This window comes from Bufo bufo, chromosome 5, assembly GCF_905171765.1.
Source record: "Bufo bufo chromosome 5, aBufBuf1.1, whole genome shotgun sequence".
Lineage (NCBI taxonomy): Eukaryota > Metazoa > Chordata > Amphibia > Anura > Bufonidae > Bufo > Bufo bufo.
The window spans coordinates 115,617,288-115,634,995 of NC_053393.1; the positions used below are offsets into that span (position 1 = coordinate 115,617,288).

The following is a 17,708-nucleotide window of genomic DNA, read 5'->3' on the forward strand; positions in this document are numbered from 1 at the left end:
GCGTCCTGGTTGCCATGGTTACCGATCGGAGCCCCAGCGATTAAACTGGGACTCCGATCGGAACTCCGCTGCCACCAATGATGGGGGGGGGGGGGGGATGGGAGGCCGCACACTGGCCACCAACGTTGTTAATGCTATAGAGGGAGGGGGGGGGCAATGGGGGGCGCACACTGTGCCACCAACGATTTATTACAATAGAGGGAGGAAGGGGGGGGGCGCACACTGTGCCACCAACGAATTATTACAATGGAGGGAGGGAGGGGGGGGGGGGCGCACACTGTGCCACCAACGAATTATTACAATAGAGGGAGGGGGGGGGGCCGCACTGTGCCACCAATGATATTCAAACTGGGGAGGGGGGGGAGGGTCTGCCCCCTGCTGCCTGGCAGCCCTGATCTCTTACAGGGGGATATGATAGTACAATTAACCCTTTCAGGTGCCGCACCTGAAGGGGTTAATTGTGCTGATCACGGCCCCCTGTAAGAGATCGGGTGCTGCCAGGCAGCAGGGGGCAGTCTTGTACACAGTTTGTAGTGTATTCTAACTAGAAGCGTCCCCATCACCATGGGAACGCTTCTGTGTTAGAATATACTGTCGGTTCTGAGATTTCACGAAGTGAAAACTCAGCTTTGAAAAAGCTTTATGCAGACGGATCTTCGGATCCGTCTGTATAAAAACTAAACTACGGCCACGGATCACGGACACGGATGCCAATCTTGTGTGCATCCGTGTTCTTTCACGGACCCATTGACTTGAATGGGTCCGTGAACCGTTGGCCGTGAAAAAAATAGGACAGGTCATATTTTTTTCACGGCCAGGAAACACGGATCACGGATGCGGCTGCAAAACGGTGCATTTTCCGATTTTTCCACGGACCCATTGAAAGTCAATGGGTCCGCGAAAAAAAACGGAAAACGGCACAACGGCCACGGATGCACACAACGGTCGTGTGCATGAGGCCTAAGAGAAAGCATCTTATCTGATAACTGTTCAATTGGTTCAAAACGGGGGGTTACATAGACCCTCTAAAACTATATTTAGGTCCCATGGTGGTACTGTCTGCCTAATAGTGGGTCTCATTCTGGAAACAGATTTTATAAATCTCCTAACCCATCTGTGGTCTGCTAAGGAAGTCTCCAAAAAGCAACTCAAAGCTGAAATTTGGACCTTAAGGGTACTTGGTTTTAGGCCCAAATCGAACCCCACCTGTAAAAAATCCAGAATGCAGCCTATAGATGGGTCTGAGACCCCTGGATGTGAGTGTGACAGCCATGAAGTAAATCTTTTCCATATTTTTAAGTATATGGCCGAGGCTATGGGCTTCCGGCTTTGTTGTAAGGTTGATATTACCTTATCTGACAGACCCTTTCTTTTTAGGGTCTGCCTTTCAGGATCCAAGCTGTTAACCTCAGTTTCTCGAGGTTCGGATGTTCTAGGGGTCCCTGTAGGAGAAGGTCTCTCCTTCCCGGAACGGTTATTGGATCCCCTATAATCATTTCCTTCAACAGAGGAAACCAGGCTCTCTTCGGCCAGGCAGGAGCTATGAGAATTAGGGTCATTGTGCATGTTCTCAGCTTCTTTAGGACCGATGGAATCAGGGGAAATGAAGGAAAGGCGTACCCCAGTTCCATGTCCCAATCCTGGGACAAGGCTTCCACTCCTAGCGGGTTGTCTCTCGGATTTAGAGAGTAGAACCAGTTCAACTGGGTGTTCTCTCTTGACGCAAATACAGTTGCAAGAAAAAGTATGTGAACCCTTTGGAATGATATGGATTTCTGCACAAATTGGTCATAAAATGTGATCTGATCTTCATCTAAGTCACAACGATAGACAATCACAGCCTACTTAAAATAATAACACATAAAGAATTAAATGTTACCATGTTTTTATTGAACACACCATGTAAACATTCACAGTGCAGGTGGAAAAAGTATGTGAACCCCTAGACTAACGACATCTCCAAGAGCTAATTGGAGTGAGGTGTCAGCCAACTGGAGTTCAATCAATGAGATGAGATTGGAGGTGTTGGTTACAGCTGCCCTGCCCTATAAAAAACACACACCAGTTCTGGGTTTTCTTTTCACAAGAAGCATTGCCTGATGTAAATGATGCCTCGCACAAAAGAGCTCTCAGAAGACCTACGATTAAGAATTGTTGACTTGCATAAAGCTGGAAAGGGTTATAAAAGTATCTCCAAAAGCCTTGCTGTTCATCAGTCCACGGTAAGACAAATTGTCTATAAATGGAGAAAGTTCAGCACTGCTGCTACTCTACATAGGAGTGGCCGTCCTGCAAAGATGACTGCAAGAGCACAGTGCAGACTGCTAAATGAGGTGAAGAAGAATTCTAGAGTGTCAGCTAAAGACTTACAAAAGTCTCTGGCCTATGCTAACATCCCTGTTAGCGAATCTACGATACGTAAAACACTAACCAAGAATGGATTTCATGGGAGGATACCACAGAGGAAGCCACTGCTTTTCAAAAAAAAACATTACTGCACATTTTCTAGTTTGCACAAGAGCACAAGATGTTCCACAGCAGTACTGGCAAAATATTCTGGGGACAGATGAAACCAAAGTTGAGTTGTTTGGAAGAAACACACAACACTATGTGTGGAGAAAAAGAGGCACAGCACACCAACATCAAAACCTCATCCCAACTGTGTAGTATGGTGGTGGCGGCATCATGGTTTGGGGCTGCTTTGCTGCGTCAGGGCGTGGACGGATTGCTATCATCGAAGGAAAAATGAATTTCCAAGTTTATAAAGACATTTTGCAGGAGAACTTAAGGTCATCTGTCCACCAGCTGAAGCTCAACAGAAGATGAGTGTTGCAACAGTACAACAACCCAAAGCATAGAAGTAAATCAACAACAGAATGGCTTAAAGAGAATAAAATACGCCTTCTGGAGTGGCTCAGTCAGAGTCCTGACCTCAACCCAATCGAGATGCTGTGGCATGACCTCAAGAAAGAGATTCACACCAGACATCCCAAGAATATTGCTGAACTGAAACAGTTCTGTAAAGAGGAATGGTCAAGAATTACTCCTGACCGTTGTGCACGTCTGATCTGCAACTACAGGAAACGTTTGTTTGAAATTATTGCTGCCAAAGGAGGTTCAACCAGTAATTAAATCCAAGGGTCACATACTTTTTCCACCTGCACTGTGAATGTTTACATGGTGTGTTCAATAAAAACATGGTAACATTTAATTCTTTGTGTGTTATTAGTTGAAGCAGATTGTGATTGTCTATTGTTGTGACTTAGATGAAGATCAGATGACATTTTATGACCAATTTGTGCAGAAATCCATATAATTCCAAAGGGTTCACATACTTTTTCTTGCAACTGTAGGTCTATTTGTGGGCACCCCAATGGCGGCAGATCTGTAGAAAGACTTCCCTGTTTAGAGACCATTCGCCTGAGTTGAGACTGTGTCTGCTTAGGAAGTCTGCCGTGGAGTTTTCTACTCCTTTTAGGTGGACTGCTGATACTGAGAGGACTTTCTTCTCTTCCCACCAAAATATTTGGTTTGTCAATCCTTGTAGATGAGGGTTTCTGGTTCCACCTTGACGTTTTAGGTAACAGACCGTCGTCACATTGTCCGATAGGACCTTGATATGGTGGTTGGAGAGTATCTGCTCTGCCTTCTTCAGAGTCTCCCATACTGCCTTCAGTTCTCGGAAGTTGGAGGATCTGCGACTGTCCAGACTGGACCATCTTCCCTGAAAGTAATGATGTTTCAAATGAGCTCCCCAATCCCTCTGGCTTGCGTCCGTGGTGATGGCTATGGACGGTAAAAGATTCCAGGCGACTCCTTTCCTTAGGTTTTCTGGGTTGGTCCACCAGGATAGAGAATCTAAACTTTGCCTTGATAGAATTATTTTTGAGTTCAAGGATTGATGATCTCTGTCCCATGCTGCCAGGATTAAGTTCTGTAGGATCCTGGAATGGTACTGTGCCCAAGGTATGACTGAGATACAGGATGTCATTAGGCCTAGAACCTGCATAGCTTCTCTTAGTGTATGGACCCTTTTCTTTTGAAAGGTTTTTATCCTCTTCCTTTTTTTTTTTCCTGTTTTATCTGTGGAAGAAAGGAATGTTGTTTCTCTGAATCTAAGAGGACTCCCAGGAACTGTTTCCTGGTACTAGGTCCGATTTGGCGTAGTTTATTATCCAGCCCAAATCTTTGAAAAGGGCGAGGGTCTGTTGGACATTGCTCTCTAGACTCTGCTTTGTCTCTGCAATCAGAGGGAAATCGTCTAGGTACGGAATAATTTTTATCTGTTGCTGTCTTAGGTATGCCACCACTTCTGTGATTACCTTCTTGAAAATGCGAGGTGCCGAGTATATTCCAAAGGGTAGACACTGGAACTGGTAGTGAAGAATCGTTCCACCCTGGTTGATCGCAAACCTGAGATACTGTTGGTATTGTGGATGTATTGGGATGTGATAATAGGCATCCTTTAAGTCCATGGTACATAAGAGATTAGTGGGATTGATGATTTTATGGATTCCATCTTGAATTTGTGGTATACCAACGATCTGTTCAGGGATTTCAGGTTGATAATCGTCCTGAAGGTTCAGTCTGTTTTTTTTAATTAGGAATAGCCTTGAATAATGGCCCAAGCATTTCTGATCGTGTGGGACCTGTACTATTGCGTTTAGCTTTATCAGCTTCTGTAAATCCAGACTTAGTTGATTCTGTTGACCCGTTGATTTAAACTCTGTAATCAGGAAATTCTATTTTCACTCCTTCCCGGATGGTGTAGAGCGCATCATTCCTTGCTGCGAACCGTATTGATTTTGCAGAGGCATCTGCCATAAAGGAAGCCGCCATTTTCAATAAGGGTAAGGATTCCAAAATTTCTTCTCTGGATGTCTTCATCCTAAGATGATTTTCTAATTGATCCAGCCATAAACACATGGCTTGGGACACCGAGGTAGCTGCAATATTCGTATTTATGGTGACCGCAGATGATTCCCAGGCCTTTTTTAGAAGCCCATCCATTTTTCGATCCATTGGATCCTTCCATTGTGAGGAATCCTCAAATGGTATGGAAGTTTTCTTTACCACCTTGGCCACCTGAATGTCCACCTTCGGTATCTCGTCCCAAAGCTTTGTTTCTTCTGGGTTAAAGATCAGCCTGCTCTTAAATTCCCGTGGCACATAAAGCTTCTTGTCACCCTCTTCCCATTCATCTTTGATTAGATCTCTCAGGTTAGAATTGACGGGAAAGAGTTTTCTTCTTTCTAGCTCTTAAACCGCCGAACATCTCGTCCTGTACGGTGCGCGTCTGTTCTTCTTCTTCTACCGCCATAGTCTGTCTAACCGCTGTTAGAAGCAGATCCAAATTTTCTGCTGAAAATAGATATCTTCTTGGTTCATCCGCTAAAGAGGGGGGGCGGTCATCCTCCAACTCGTCCAAATAGTACGCTGGTTCCTCCTCGGAATCCGAGTCCAACTGTACTCTGGATCGTTTGGAAGGTGGGGAAGAGGGGGCCGGAAGGGAAGGGGGCTGACTCATTCCTGCCGTCTGTACTTCTTCCCTCACTATGGCTCTGAGCTCTGCCAGAAAGGAAGGTTGCTCCTCTTTTAGGATTTTCGCTAAACAATCCGTGCACAGAGGTTTCTTGTATGACTCCGCAAGTTTTTTAGTGCAGGTTCCGCACTTTTTAGTTTTTTTTTCTGGAGTCTCCATGTGGTTTGTGTCCAGCCTCCTTCTCCACCTTAAGGAAGACAAGGGGGAGAGGGAGATATAGAACAGGGCACGCAGGTGCTAATCCTAAGTATATGGACATTACTTACATTACCCTGGATGAGGGGGTCTGCAGTAGCATCCTGCTTTACAGATACCTGGGCCTCCATGATGTATCCTGCATGCAGCTAACATCACACTTTTTAAATGGACTTACCATCCTGGCCCTGCCCTCGTCGCCGCTCGGTTCCGCCTCCTCTTCCGGGGGACTCATTCAGAGAAGAGTCGACCCCTCAGTCGACCCCTCCAGCATGCGATGCGCGCTGCCATTAACTTCCGCCTTCTCCGCGTCACTTCCAGTCACATGGGAAGTCACGCGGTCCGCGTCATCAGAGGAGCGCCCGGAGCCGTCGCTGTGCCCAGAGCTCCATCGCAGGAGAAGCGGCGTCAGCGTCCCGATACCGCGGCTCTACATGGATAAGGTACTGGGACATGCTAGGGGACCCCTTCCCAGAGGGGTGCTAGCTTAGGCCGCATCTGAGGCTGCAGAGGAGAGGCATAAGCCGCCCGACCAGCCTCGGCCTTAGTGTTCCTCCCCACTTTCTATAGCAGGGATACTCCTCTCTGCTCCTATCTCCGTAGGGACAGGAAGAACACTGGTAGGAGGGGTGGGGAGGGGCCTTTTAACCTCTCACGCTTCCTGTCCCTACAGAGATCCAATAGGACATCCTCCAGTGGGTGCTGTCATGGAGGGACGTCCTGGAAAATGAAAATATTGGAGGAGATTTATCAAAACCAGTGTGACTAATACCACGCCTCGTGCCCGCTTGACGTCACCTACGTCGAGCTCACGAGATGCGGTATGGTCACAGGTTACCAAAGCGCGATGTTATGCCCGCCAGAGGAGCAGGTAAGGTCAGCTTGGTACAGTTCACACAGACACCTCCTGTCCACTCGGGCACAGAGAGGCGACAAGCTTAGAGAGCCTTCTCACTGCCGCAGTGAAAACAGCGCTGTCTCAGCCCGGGTAACTGCCACCAGCTTCTCGTTTGATATAAGCCCGGTCCGCTAACGGGCGGAAACCAACCCGGGGTAGCTTATAACTAGGCCAAAACACGGACGTAGGGATTTGTGATCGAGATACAAGATAGCACAAGATTAAATTATATATTTAATCGCCATAAGGGCACACTAGATATAACACAATATACACAGAGAATATATACAGTGGTCTGAGGTTACAGATACAGGTTATATGGGTACAACAGGGTTAAGCAGAGTAAAAGTCAGTTACCGGGTAAGATGAAAGTTCCTTTGGGTTGTGAGGTGTTCTTTGCTGCAGTAACATGAAGGGCCGTGATCTCAGCTAGTTTCTGAGTCCCCCTGAACACATTACACGATGTGACCCTTCTTCAGAGAAAGATCCGCCTGCTTGCTGGCACAAGCCTTTTAACCTGTAGCCGGCCCGTCCCCTTCCTGCCTTTGGGAGGGGTCCACCCCCCCTCTGCTGGAATGGCTGCAAATGACCCACAAAACACTTTAGTGTTTATAGCTCCAGTCCAGAAGGTCACACGGAGATGATTCTGGGATCAACGGATCCGCCTGGGTTTCCGGCTACAACTAGAGTCCAAACATGGTGCTGCTATTGGGTTTCTGTGGGGAGATATGGATATCTCCCTTCCCTCGCATGCCACCATCAAACAAAGCCTATAGGCATGTTTATTGTGGCCACCGGGACACAAATATGTGTCCGGTTTGCGTCTACGATGGCCGGGCGATTCATAATTCCTTATGAAATGTAGGTGCCAACATGTCTGGTAGGTATCATTGATCTTGGGCAAGAGCTGAGACCCCCTGCTGGGGGTTTTCCTGCAGATTTGGTTGCCTCCAAATTGGCTGGTTGAGGTGTGACATTATCCACCTGGGGCCTCCTTGAAGCCTGGACCCCTTGGGCTTTCTCCCTTGCTAGCTGACAATCAGATGGCTGGGGGGTGGGAACATATTTTGCATGTACACTGACTGTGTACAAGCCAAAAGGTGAATCAACTGACAATCAGGGCTGCCAGTAAATAATAATCCATATTCCTCACAACCGGTGTAAAGGAAAACTGACTTACCCATAGCAACCAATCTCCGAAAAATGAAATGGTATGGGCATCTAAACCAGATTTTCTTTACACTCGTTTTGATAAATCTCAGCTGTTGTAAAGGATCCAGGGGACCATTAAATCAAATCATGCCCTATTTTGTGTTAAAAGCATTATTTGTGTAATTTATAGAATTTGTCTTCCTCTTTATGTTTCTCTCATTCTAACCCAGAGTACTGATTTGTAAAATGTTTAGTTATTTACTGACACTACATCTCTTTAAATCCTGTATTCACATCTAGATACTGGTATGCTGTAAAATATGGATATCAGGCGACGTATGACCACAGAAAACAGAAACCTGAGGATACCAAGAAGAAAGCAGTGTGCGCTATGACGGACCTCAGCATGCTCAGGTGCTTTAAAACCTATTTGGAAAATACACCCCAGTTCATACTTCAGCTTTACATACTCATAGAGCATGGTGAGATCACCATAATCCAATGTAAGTGGACAATATGTCATTTACACTGTAACAAATCCTCTGATATAAATGTTTAGTTTCACCTTTGAGCATTTAAAAAAAATGCATATTTTCTTAAAGGATAAGGACTCTTTTGCACAGATTTTTTTCATTGTTCATTTGCTTCCTAAAGGCAAAATTAAAGGGGTTTCCCATGTGTTGAATTGGACTGAACTGCGCCTAGGCCATGTGACCAATGATCTTGACGTCGCTGGCCGAGGAAGAGGCCACAGTGCTCACCACAGCCTCTTTAAATAGCTGATTGGTGAGGGTGAAGGGAGTCTGACACTTTTTTGTGATTTAGCTCACGTGGTGCTTTAACAGTTCTAAGTGGTTTATTGGTTCGACTTCCAAAATTTATTTTACTCACTTATAATAATTTTTTGCAACTTTTTTTTATGTGACACCTAGGGCTTTGTGTTTTTAGAGATTCTTTTCCTTTCTTAAAGGGGTTATCCGAGTTATGGAAAAAAAAATAAACATTATAAAACTTATCAGGACTTACATATACAGTTGTGGCCAAAAGTTTTGAGAATTACACAAATATTAGTTTTTACAAAGTTTGCTGCTAAACTGCTTTTAGATCTTTGTTTCAGTTGTTTCTGTGATTTAGTGAAATATAATTACATGCACTTCATACGTTTCATAGGCTTTTATCGACAATTACATGACACTTATGCAAAGAGTCAGTATTTGCAGTGTTGGCCCTTCTTTTTCAGGACCTCTGCAATTCGACTGGGCATGCTCTCAATCAACTTCTGGGCCAATTCCTGACTGATAGCAACCCATTCTTTCATAATCACTTCTTGGAGTTTGTCAGAATTAGTGGGTTTTTGTTTGTCCGCCCGCCTCTTGAGGATTGACCACAAGTTCTCAATGGGATTAAGATCTGGGGAGTTTCCAGGCCATGGACCCAAAATGTAAACGTTTTGGTCCCCGAGCCACTTAGTTATCACTTTTGCCTTATGGCACGGTGCTCCATCGTGCTGGAAAATGCATTGTTCTTCACCAAACTGTTGTTGGATTTTTGGAAGAAGTTGCTGTTGGAGGGGGTTTTGGTACTATTCTTTATTCATGGCTGTGTTTTTGGGCAAAATTGTGAGTGAGCCCACTCCCTTGGATGAGAAGCAACCCCACACATGAATGGTCTCAGGATGCTTTACTGTTGGCATGACACAGGACTGATGGTAGCGCTCACCTTTTCTTCTTCGGACAAGCCTTTTTCCTGATGCCCCAAACAATCGGAAAGAGGCTTCATCGGAGAATATGACTTTGCCCCAGTCCTCAGCAGTCCATTCACCATATTTTCTGCAGAAGATCAATCTGTCCCTGATGTTTTTTTTGGAGAGAAGTGGCTTCTTTGCTGCCCTTCTTGACACCAGGCCATCTTCCAAAAGTCTTCGCCTCACTGTGCGTGCAGATGCGCTCACACCTGCCTGCTGCCATTCCTGAGCAAGCTCTGCACTGGTGGCACTCCGATCCCGCAGCTGAATCCTCTTTAGGAGACGATCCTGGCGCTTGCTGGACTTTCTTGGACGCCCTGAAGCCTTCTTAACAAGAATTGAACCTCTTCCCTTGAAGTTCTTGATGATCCTATAAATTGTTGATTGAGGTGCAATCTTAGTAGCCACAATATCCTTGCCTGTGAAGCCATTTTTATGCAACGCAATGATGGCTGCACGCGTTTCTTTGCAGGTCACCATGGTTAACAATGGAAGAACAATAATTTCAAGCATCACCCTCCTTTTAACAGGTCAAGTCTGCCATTTTAACCCAATCAGCCTGACATAATGATCTCCAGCCTTGTGCTCGTCAACATTCTCACCTGAGTTAACAAGACTATTACTGAAATGATCTCAGCAGGTCCTTTAATGACAGCAATGAAATGCAGTGGAAAGTTTTTTTTGGGATTAAGTTAATTTTCATGGCAAAAAAGGACTATGCAATTCATCTGATCACTCTTCATAACATTCTGGAGTATATGCAAATTGCTATTATAAAAACTTAAGCAGCAACTTTTCCAATATCCAATATTTATGTAATTCTCAAAACTTTTGGCCACGACTGTACATTAGTTAAGCTTGATTTCATGAAAAAAAAAAATCTGTGGATGACACTGCTATGGGATGGGGGGGGGGGGGGGGGGGGGGGGGGGGGGGGGGGGGGGGGGGGGGGGGGGGGGGATCTGTGGATGACACATACCGTATATAGCATCTTATGCTATATGTGTCATCCACAGATCCACCCCATGACAGTGTCATCCCCATTTCCCCCTCTATAACAGTGTCATCCACAGATCCCCCTCTCCGCCTCTCACAGGAGTGTACATTTGACATTTCTAAACTGTAATCCATATCCTGCAGTAACTTTAACTTTAAATCCGGATTCAGCGGCCGCTCATCTCTACTAGTACCTTAACCTTACACCACTCGGCTAGCTTCGGTAACAGGGCCAGGCTACAGCCTTCAGGTACTGCCTGTTAGTTGTTACCGAGCGAGCGCTGATTTCTGCAAGTCAGAGGATACGGATTACAGTTTAGAAGAAATGTACACTCCTGTGAGCGGTCCAGACCAGTGACGGATCCAGAGCCTGGTCTTGGGAGGGGCACTTCCAGATTATTTTCTGTCCGCCGCCACAGAACAAGGGTGCTTATAGAACAGACTTCACAGTGTAGCGGTATACTGTACATTGTGTGGCACAGTGTAGAGGTATACTGTATATTGTGTGGCACAGTGTAGCGTTATACTGTATATTGTTTGGCACAGTGTAGCGGTATACTGTACATTGTATGGCGCAGTGTAGCGTTATACTGTACATTGTGTGGCACAGTGTAGCGATATACTGTATATTGTGTGGCACAGTGTAGAGGTATATTGTGTGGCACAGTGTAGAGGTATACTGTATATTGTGTGGCACAGTGTAGCGATATACTGTACATTGTGTGGCACAGTGTATGCTATATGTGTAGAACATAAACATATTTCACATGAAAACTTACAATTACTTGGCTTGGCCCTTGGGGATCTCGGACGCCACTTCAACACTTTGACCGGGGGGCTCGGTGGAGCGGATGTTGTGTTTCATCCTAATGAGAATGATTTCATAGTAAGGATTTGAAGGGCAGAGGGATAGGAGAGCAGGGAGAGGCTGGTGCTGCTACTAGGGGGTCATACCATGGGGGAGTAATAAAGCCCACCATAATGCCCCCCCAGTAGAAATAATTCTCCTTATAATGTGACAGTGAAAAAAATACCCCCTTGTAATGCCCCTAGTTGAGCTAATGTCCCCCATAATGTGCCAGTATAAAATACCCCTATATAGTGCCCCCAGTAAATGCCCCCATAGTGCTCCTCTCCCCCCTTCCTCCTAGTGCCCCCCATAATGTACCAGTATAAAATGCCCCATATATCGTGCCCCAGTAGATGCTCTCAGTGTCCCCCATAATTTGCAAGTATAAAATACCCCTTCTTAGTGCCCCCCGTAGATGACTCCATAGTACTCCTCTCCCCCATAGTACCCACCATGTGTCCCAGTATAAAATGCTACTGTACAGAGCCCCCCATAAAAAATACCCCTTCTTTGTGGCCTCAGTAGATGCCCCTATAGTGCCCCCAATAACAAGTGCCCCCCATCACATGCCAGTAACAAGAGCCCCCATCACGTGCCAGTAACAAGAGCCCCCCATCATGTGCCAGTAATAATCCCCCTCCAATGTGCCAGTAATAAGCAGCCACCCCCCCCAATGTGCCAGTAATAAGCAGCCACCCCCCCCAATGTGCCAGTAATAAGCAGCCACCCACCCAATGTGCCAGCAATAAGCAGCCACCCACCCAATGTGCCAGTTTTAAGCAGCCACCCCCCCCAATGTGCCAGTAATAAGCAGCCCCCCCCAATGTGCCAGTAATAAGCAGCCACCCCCCCCAATGTGCCAGTAAAAAGCAGCCACCCCCCCCAATGTGCCAGTAATAAGCAGCCACCCCCCCAATGTGCCAGTAATAAGCAGCCACCCCCCCAATGTGCCAGTAATAAGCAGCCACCCCCCCAATGTGCCAGTAATAAGCAGCCACCCCCCCCCCAATGTGCCAGTAATAAGCAGCCACCCCCCCCAATGTGCCAGTAATAAGCAGCCACCCCCCCAATGTGCCAGTAATAAGCAGCCACCCCCCCCAATGTGCCAGTAATAAGCAGCCACCCCCCCAATGTGCCAGTAATGTGGCCTCAGTAGATGCCCCTATAGTGCCCCCAATAACAAGAGCCCCCCATCACGTGCCAGTAACAAGAGCCCCCCATCACGTGCCAGTAACAAGAGCCCCCCATCATGTGCCAGTAATAAGCCCCCATCACATGCCAGTAATAATACCCCTCCAATGTGCCAGTAATAAGCAGCCACCCCCCCCAATGTGCCAGTAATAAGCAGCCACCCCCCCAATGTGCCAGTAATAAGCAGCCACCCCCCCCAATGTGCCAGTAATAAGCAGCCACCCCCCCCAATGTGCCAGTAATAAGCAGCCACCCCCCCAATGTGCCAGTAATAAGCAGCCACCCCCCCCAATGTGCCAGTAATAAGCAGCCACCCCCCCCCCCAATGTGCCAGTAATAAGCAGCCACCCCCCCAATGTGCCAGTAATAAGCAGCCACCCCCCCCATGTGCCAGTAATAAGCAGCCACCCCCCCAATGTGCCAGTAATAAGCAGCCCCCCCCCCCCCATGTGCCAGTAATAAGCAGCCACCCCCCCAATGTGCCAGTAATAAGCAGCCACCCCCCCAATGTGCCAGTAATAAGCAGCCACCCCCCCCAATGTGCCAGTAATAAGCAGCCACCCCCCCCAATGTGCCAGTAATAAGCAGCCACCCCCCAATGTGCCAGTAATAAGCAGCCACCCCCCAATGTGCCAGTAATAAGCAGCCACGCCCCCCAATGTGCCAGTAATAAGCAGCCACGCCCCCCAATGTGCCAGTAATAAGCAGCCACCCCCCCCCAATGTGCCAGTAATAAGCAGCCACCCCCCCCCAATGTGCCAGTAATAAGCAGCCATCCCCCCAATGTGCCAGTAATAAGCAGCCACCCCCCAATGTGCCAGTAATAAGCAGCCACCCCCCCAATGTGGCAGTAATACTATTGTAAAAAAAAACTCATACTTACCTCCATGTCAGCGATGCGATGCAGGCCTTTTCCGGCCTGTGTCCCGCGCTGTATGGCTTAGGCGGCGCTTAGGAGGCTTAGGCAGCGCTCATCTCCCTGTACCCGGCTGCGGCGGATCACTTGTCTTGTGGGGGGCATTGTAGTTGGGGGGGCACAGCAAGATGTAGGGGGGGCCGTGGCCCCCTCTGGCTCCCCCCTGGTGACGCCACTGGTGTGAACAATCTGCCCTTCCCCGCCCCCTGCACTGCACATCCTAACTTTGCATAAAAAAAAACAGTCACATGATCATCTCCTAGTTCATACAGGCAGGAGCTCTGCATTACATACATTGCACACATGTATACATCACGCGCTGCACTACACACATCACACGCATGTATGTGGTGCAGTATGTAGTGAATGCAGACAAGCTATTATAGCCAACCAGCTCACCTACACTTCATTTGATAAATTCAGCTGTAAAACTCATTTAACAAACACAGCTCTCATACATCTGAGCTTTCTTACATCTGACAAACCCAGCTCTACTGCATATCAATCTCCTACATTGGAAGAACTAATTTTACTACAGGTGACAAATTTTGCTCCGCTACTCTGAAATAAAACTCCAGCATTGTCCCATTTGAGGGTCTCTGCCACACCTGACAAACCAAGCACTGCTACATGTGTAGAACTCAGCACTATGTGTAAAGAACTGAATACCACTACATTTGACTAACTCAGGTCTGCTACATCTCCACTACATCTCAGCTCTCCTACATTACATTTGACAAGCTCAGCTGACAAACTCATTTGACAAAGTCCACTCTACTACATCCCTGCACCACATGTAAAGATCCGAAAGCCACTACATTTGACAAACTTAGCACTGCTACATTTCATCTGTCCTACATATAACATAACACAGCTCTACTGCTTATCATTTTCCTACATTGGAACAACTCGGTGTACTACAGGTGACACATTTAGCTCTGCTAAACAAACCTCGGTCACATTTGAAGGCTTGTGCCTTTGATCTTTGTCAGCTTCAAGCATTGGCAAGGCTTAGTTGTATGTGGTTGTCCAGGGGGAGGGGGCTTTGAGGCCCTGAGTGGGTCAGGGCTCTGGTGTTTACACACGCTGTCTGCACTGATAGCAGGAGCCGGTGTTCTGTCAGAAAACCTTAAATCGTCAGATTCCCTTACCCCACGTGACTTCCGGGGGGTGCGCCTCTGCGCAAGTGCAGTACCACGGCACGGCGCCTCCGCGCAAGCGCAGTACCAGGGCATGGGTAATTTAAAATTACAGTGAGGGTTGATAAATGTACGCGCGCACGGACACCTCGCGTGTGCCCTCAAGGTTAAGGAGATCTGACGGTCTTTTGTCTTGGTAAATCTCCTTACCCTCACACTGCGCACGCGCGGATTGTAAAATCTCCTTACCCTTACTACACAGCGCACTTCAGATTCATTTCTGGCTGGCTTCAATCCACACATGCGCAGTGTAAGGGTAAGGAGATTTAATGAGACAAAAGACCATCAGATCTCCTTACCCCTGAGAGCGCGCTCGCTTCCATGAGTCATTGCTCATTGTAAATTTTACCTTACCCATGCCCTGGCACTGCGCTTGTGCGGAGGCGCACACCCCTGGAAGTCAAGTGGGGTAAGGGAATCTGACGATTTAAGGTTTTCTGACAGAACACAGGGCCCCTCCCTAAGGCAGGGAGAAGCCCGTACACGAGACGTCACCACCGGAGCCTTGTGGATGACGTCACTGGTCACGTGACCCGCATCGGCCCTGCAGAATCCAGGTATTATAGAAATAAAATGTAAATTACAAAAGTATTATTAGATAGGTTATAAGTCACATGAGCATATATTTATATAACTAGGACAACCCCTTTAAGTTTTGTTTGAGAAAACTGCAAATAATTTTGAAAAAGTTTTATTCTTAAACTATAGTTTTTTTAAATCTGCAAAATGACACCAAAATAAATTATTAAAAGGAGTTCCCTATATTTTGTTTGTTGTTTTGATACAGTTGTGTTCAAAATAATAGCAGTCAGACATCACTAACCCAATCAATCACTGTTTTTGGTAGAAATTATATTTCTACATGGCAAATAATTTACTAGCAGGTGTAGTACAGTAATAGAAACCCAACAGACCTAACAGTCATGACATGCATGCTGCTGATTCTCTGTAATTGAATCACTAATTGAAAGAGGCATGTTCAAAATAATAGCAGTGTGGAGTTCAATTAGTGAGGTCATTCATTCTTTGAAATACAGGTGGCAATTATTGCCCTTATTTAAGGAAGGAAGGCAGCAAATGTTGTACATGCTGGTTACAATGAATTTCTCTCTGAAATTCTGAGGAAAATGGGTCGTTTCAGACATTGTTCAGAACAACAGTGTACCTTGATTAAAAAGTTGATTGGAGAGAGGAAAACATATAAAGAAGTGCAGAAAATGATAGGCTGCTCAGCTAAATGATCGCAAATGTTTTAAAATGGCAACCAGACCAACAAGATTGACGTTATGGAGTGGTCAGCCCAATCCCTGGATCTTAATCCAATAGAAAACTTGTGGGGTGACATCAAAAATGCAGTTTCTGAGGCAAAACCAAGAAATAGAGAAGAACGGTGGAATGTAGTCCAATCATCCTGGGCTGGAATACCTGTTCACAGGGGCCAGAAGTTGTTTGACTCCATGTAACACAGATGTACAGCAGTTCTCAGAAACAGCGGTTATACAACTAAATATTAGTTAAGTGATTCAAAGGAAAGCAAAATATTCAAACATTTTTCAGTTTATATAGTGAATGTTTGAGTTTGTAAAGAAGAATACAAACACTGCTATTTTTTTGAACAGTCTAATCACTTTTCTTAAATTTTATTTTAGCGGAACACAAATTTGATATATTTTTCTTCATGTTTTGATTTGGAATAGAATGTGTAGTGTTCCCAATGCATTTGTGTGTATGGAAATAAAAGCTATTAGAAGGATTTTGAGCTTTATTAACTTTTTTAAACACACTGCTATCATTTTGAACACAACTGTATATAATATGTATAGTTTTGCATGAATGGGCTCGTTTTTAAATATATATATATTTTTGGTACATAATATGTCCCCCAAGAACTCATTAAAAGACCTCTGGGGGACATCGACATTTTTTTTTCATGGTATTTTCACTTTTCCATTGTAACTGGGGTATCCAAAAGAGGGAAGTGAATCACACAGGCTGTGTATCAGTGTAGAGAAAGATGAGAGGACCCAGATAGAATCTATAAAAAAACAAAAAAAAAAAACAAAAAAAAAAAATATAGGGGCTGTGGTAGGTAGTGATGGCCTTGCGGTTCGCCCGGTGGTCGGTTCACGGTGAACTTTGCTCGTTCGCGATTCGCCGAACATATGGAGATATTCACGCCCGCCATATTCTTTTACATTGTGAAAAACTTTAACCCATGACCCATCCATCAGGTGGTACAGGACAGCCAATTGAGACGTTTCAGCACATGGACATACAGTACCCCCTACCCTATAAATAAACCTGATCTGGCCACCATTTTACATTCAGTCTTGTCAGTGTAGGGAGAGGTTACTGTGTGGAGCAGGGACAGACTGTTAGGGACAAAAACTATCAAATAGGTCCACAAAAGTCCTTTTAAGGACTGGTATAGGTGTACTATTGATAGGTGTGCAGTACAGAGGGGTGTAATACACTTATAATATACTTTCTAACATAGAAAGCATATAATAGTGGATTTGTATTGTGCAGCAGTGGTGAGCGGTTCTGCAGCGATACTGCAGCTACACAGAGTGACAAACGCAATTAGAAAAAATAATTATAATTGGTGTGATATACCAGATGCCCCCCGCAAAAAACTGATAGAAGCGAGGTGTTCTATACCAATATACTTTCTATATAGTGCATTTGGGTACTGCAGCATTTGTTTGCTGTTTTGCTGCGTTCCCTCTGCTACACACAGTGACAAATGGTATTGGAAAAAATAATTATAACTGGTGTGCGCATGAGCGTACGCGAAAATTATATTGCCGATATTTCGCATTGAAAAAAATAATGAATGGAGATCGCACATTCAAATAATACATCTAGTATGTCACTGTCCATGTTGTAGGACAATTTGTGCACTTCTAGTAATTATTTCTTGGCTGCAAATATGAGCTGAAGGTTTTTGAGGTTCGTATGCCATTAAAATAAATGGGACACGCCGCAAACTTGCGGTTCGCAAACATTTGATCGCGTTCGCTAA

General features: G+C 45.7%; 1 protein-coding gene across 1 annotated transcript in view; it reads left to right on the plus strand.

The window, feature by feature from the left end:
* Positions 1-17,708, plus strand: part of XKR9 (XK related 9) — a 42,134-nt gene that overhangs the window by 23,267 nt on the left and 1,159 nt on the right. The window contains exon 3 of the mRNA XM_040432809.1: positions 8,088-8,290. Within this exon, the coding sequence (XP_040288743.1) occupies positions 8,088-8,290 (203 nt within the window). The remainder of the gene's footprint in view (positions 1-8,087; positions 8,291-17,708) is intronic.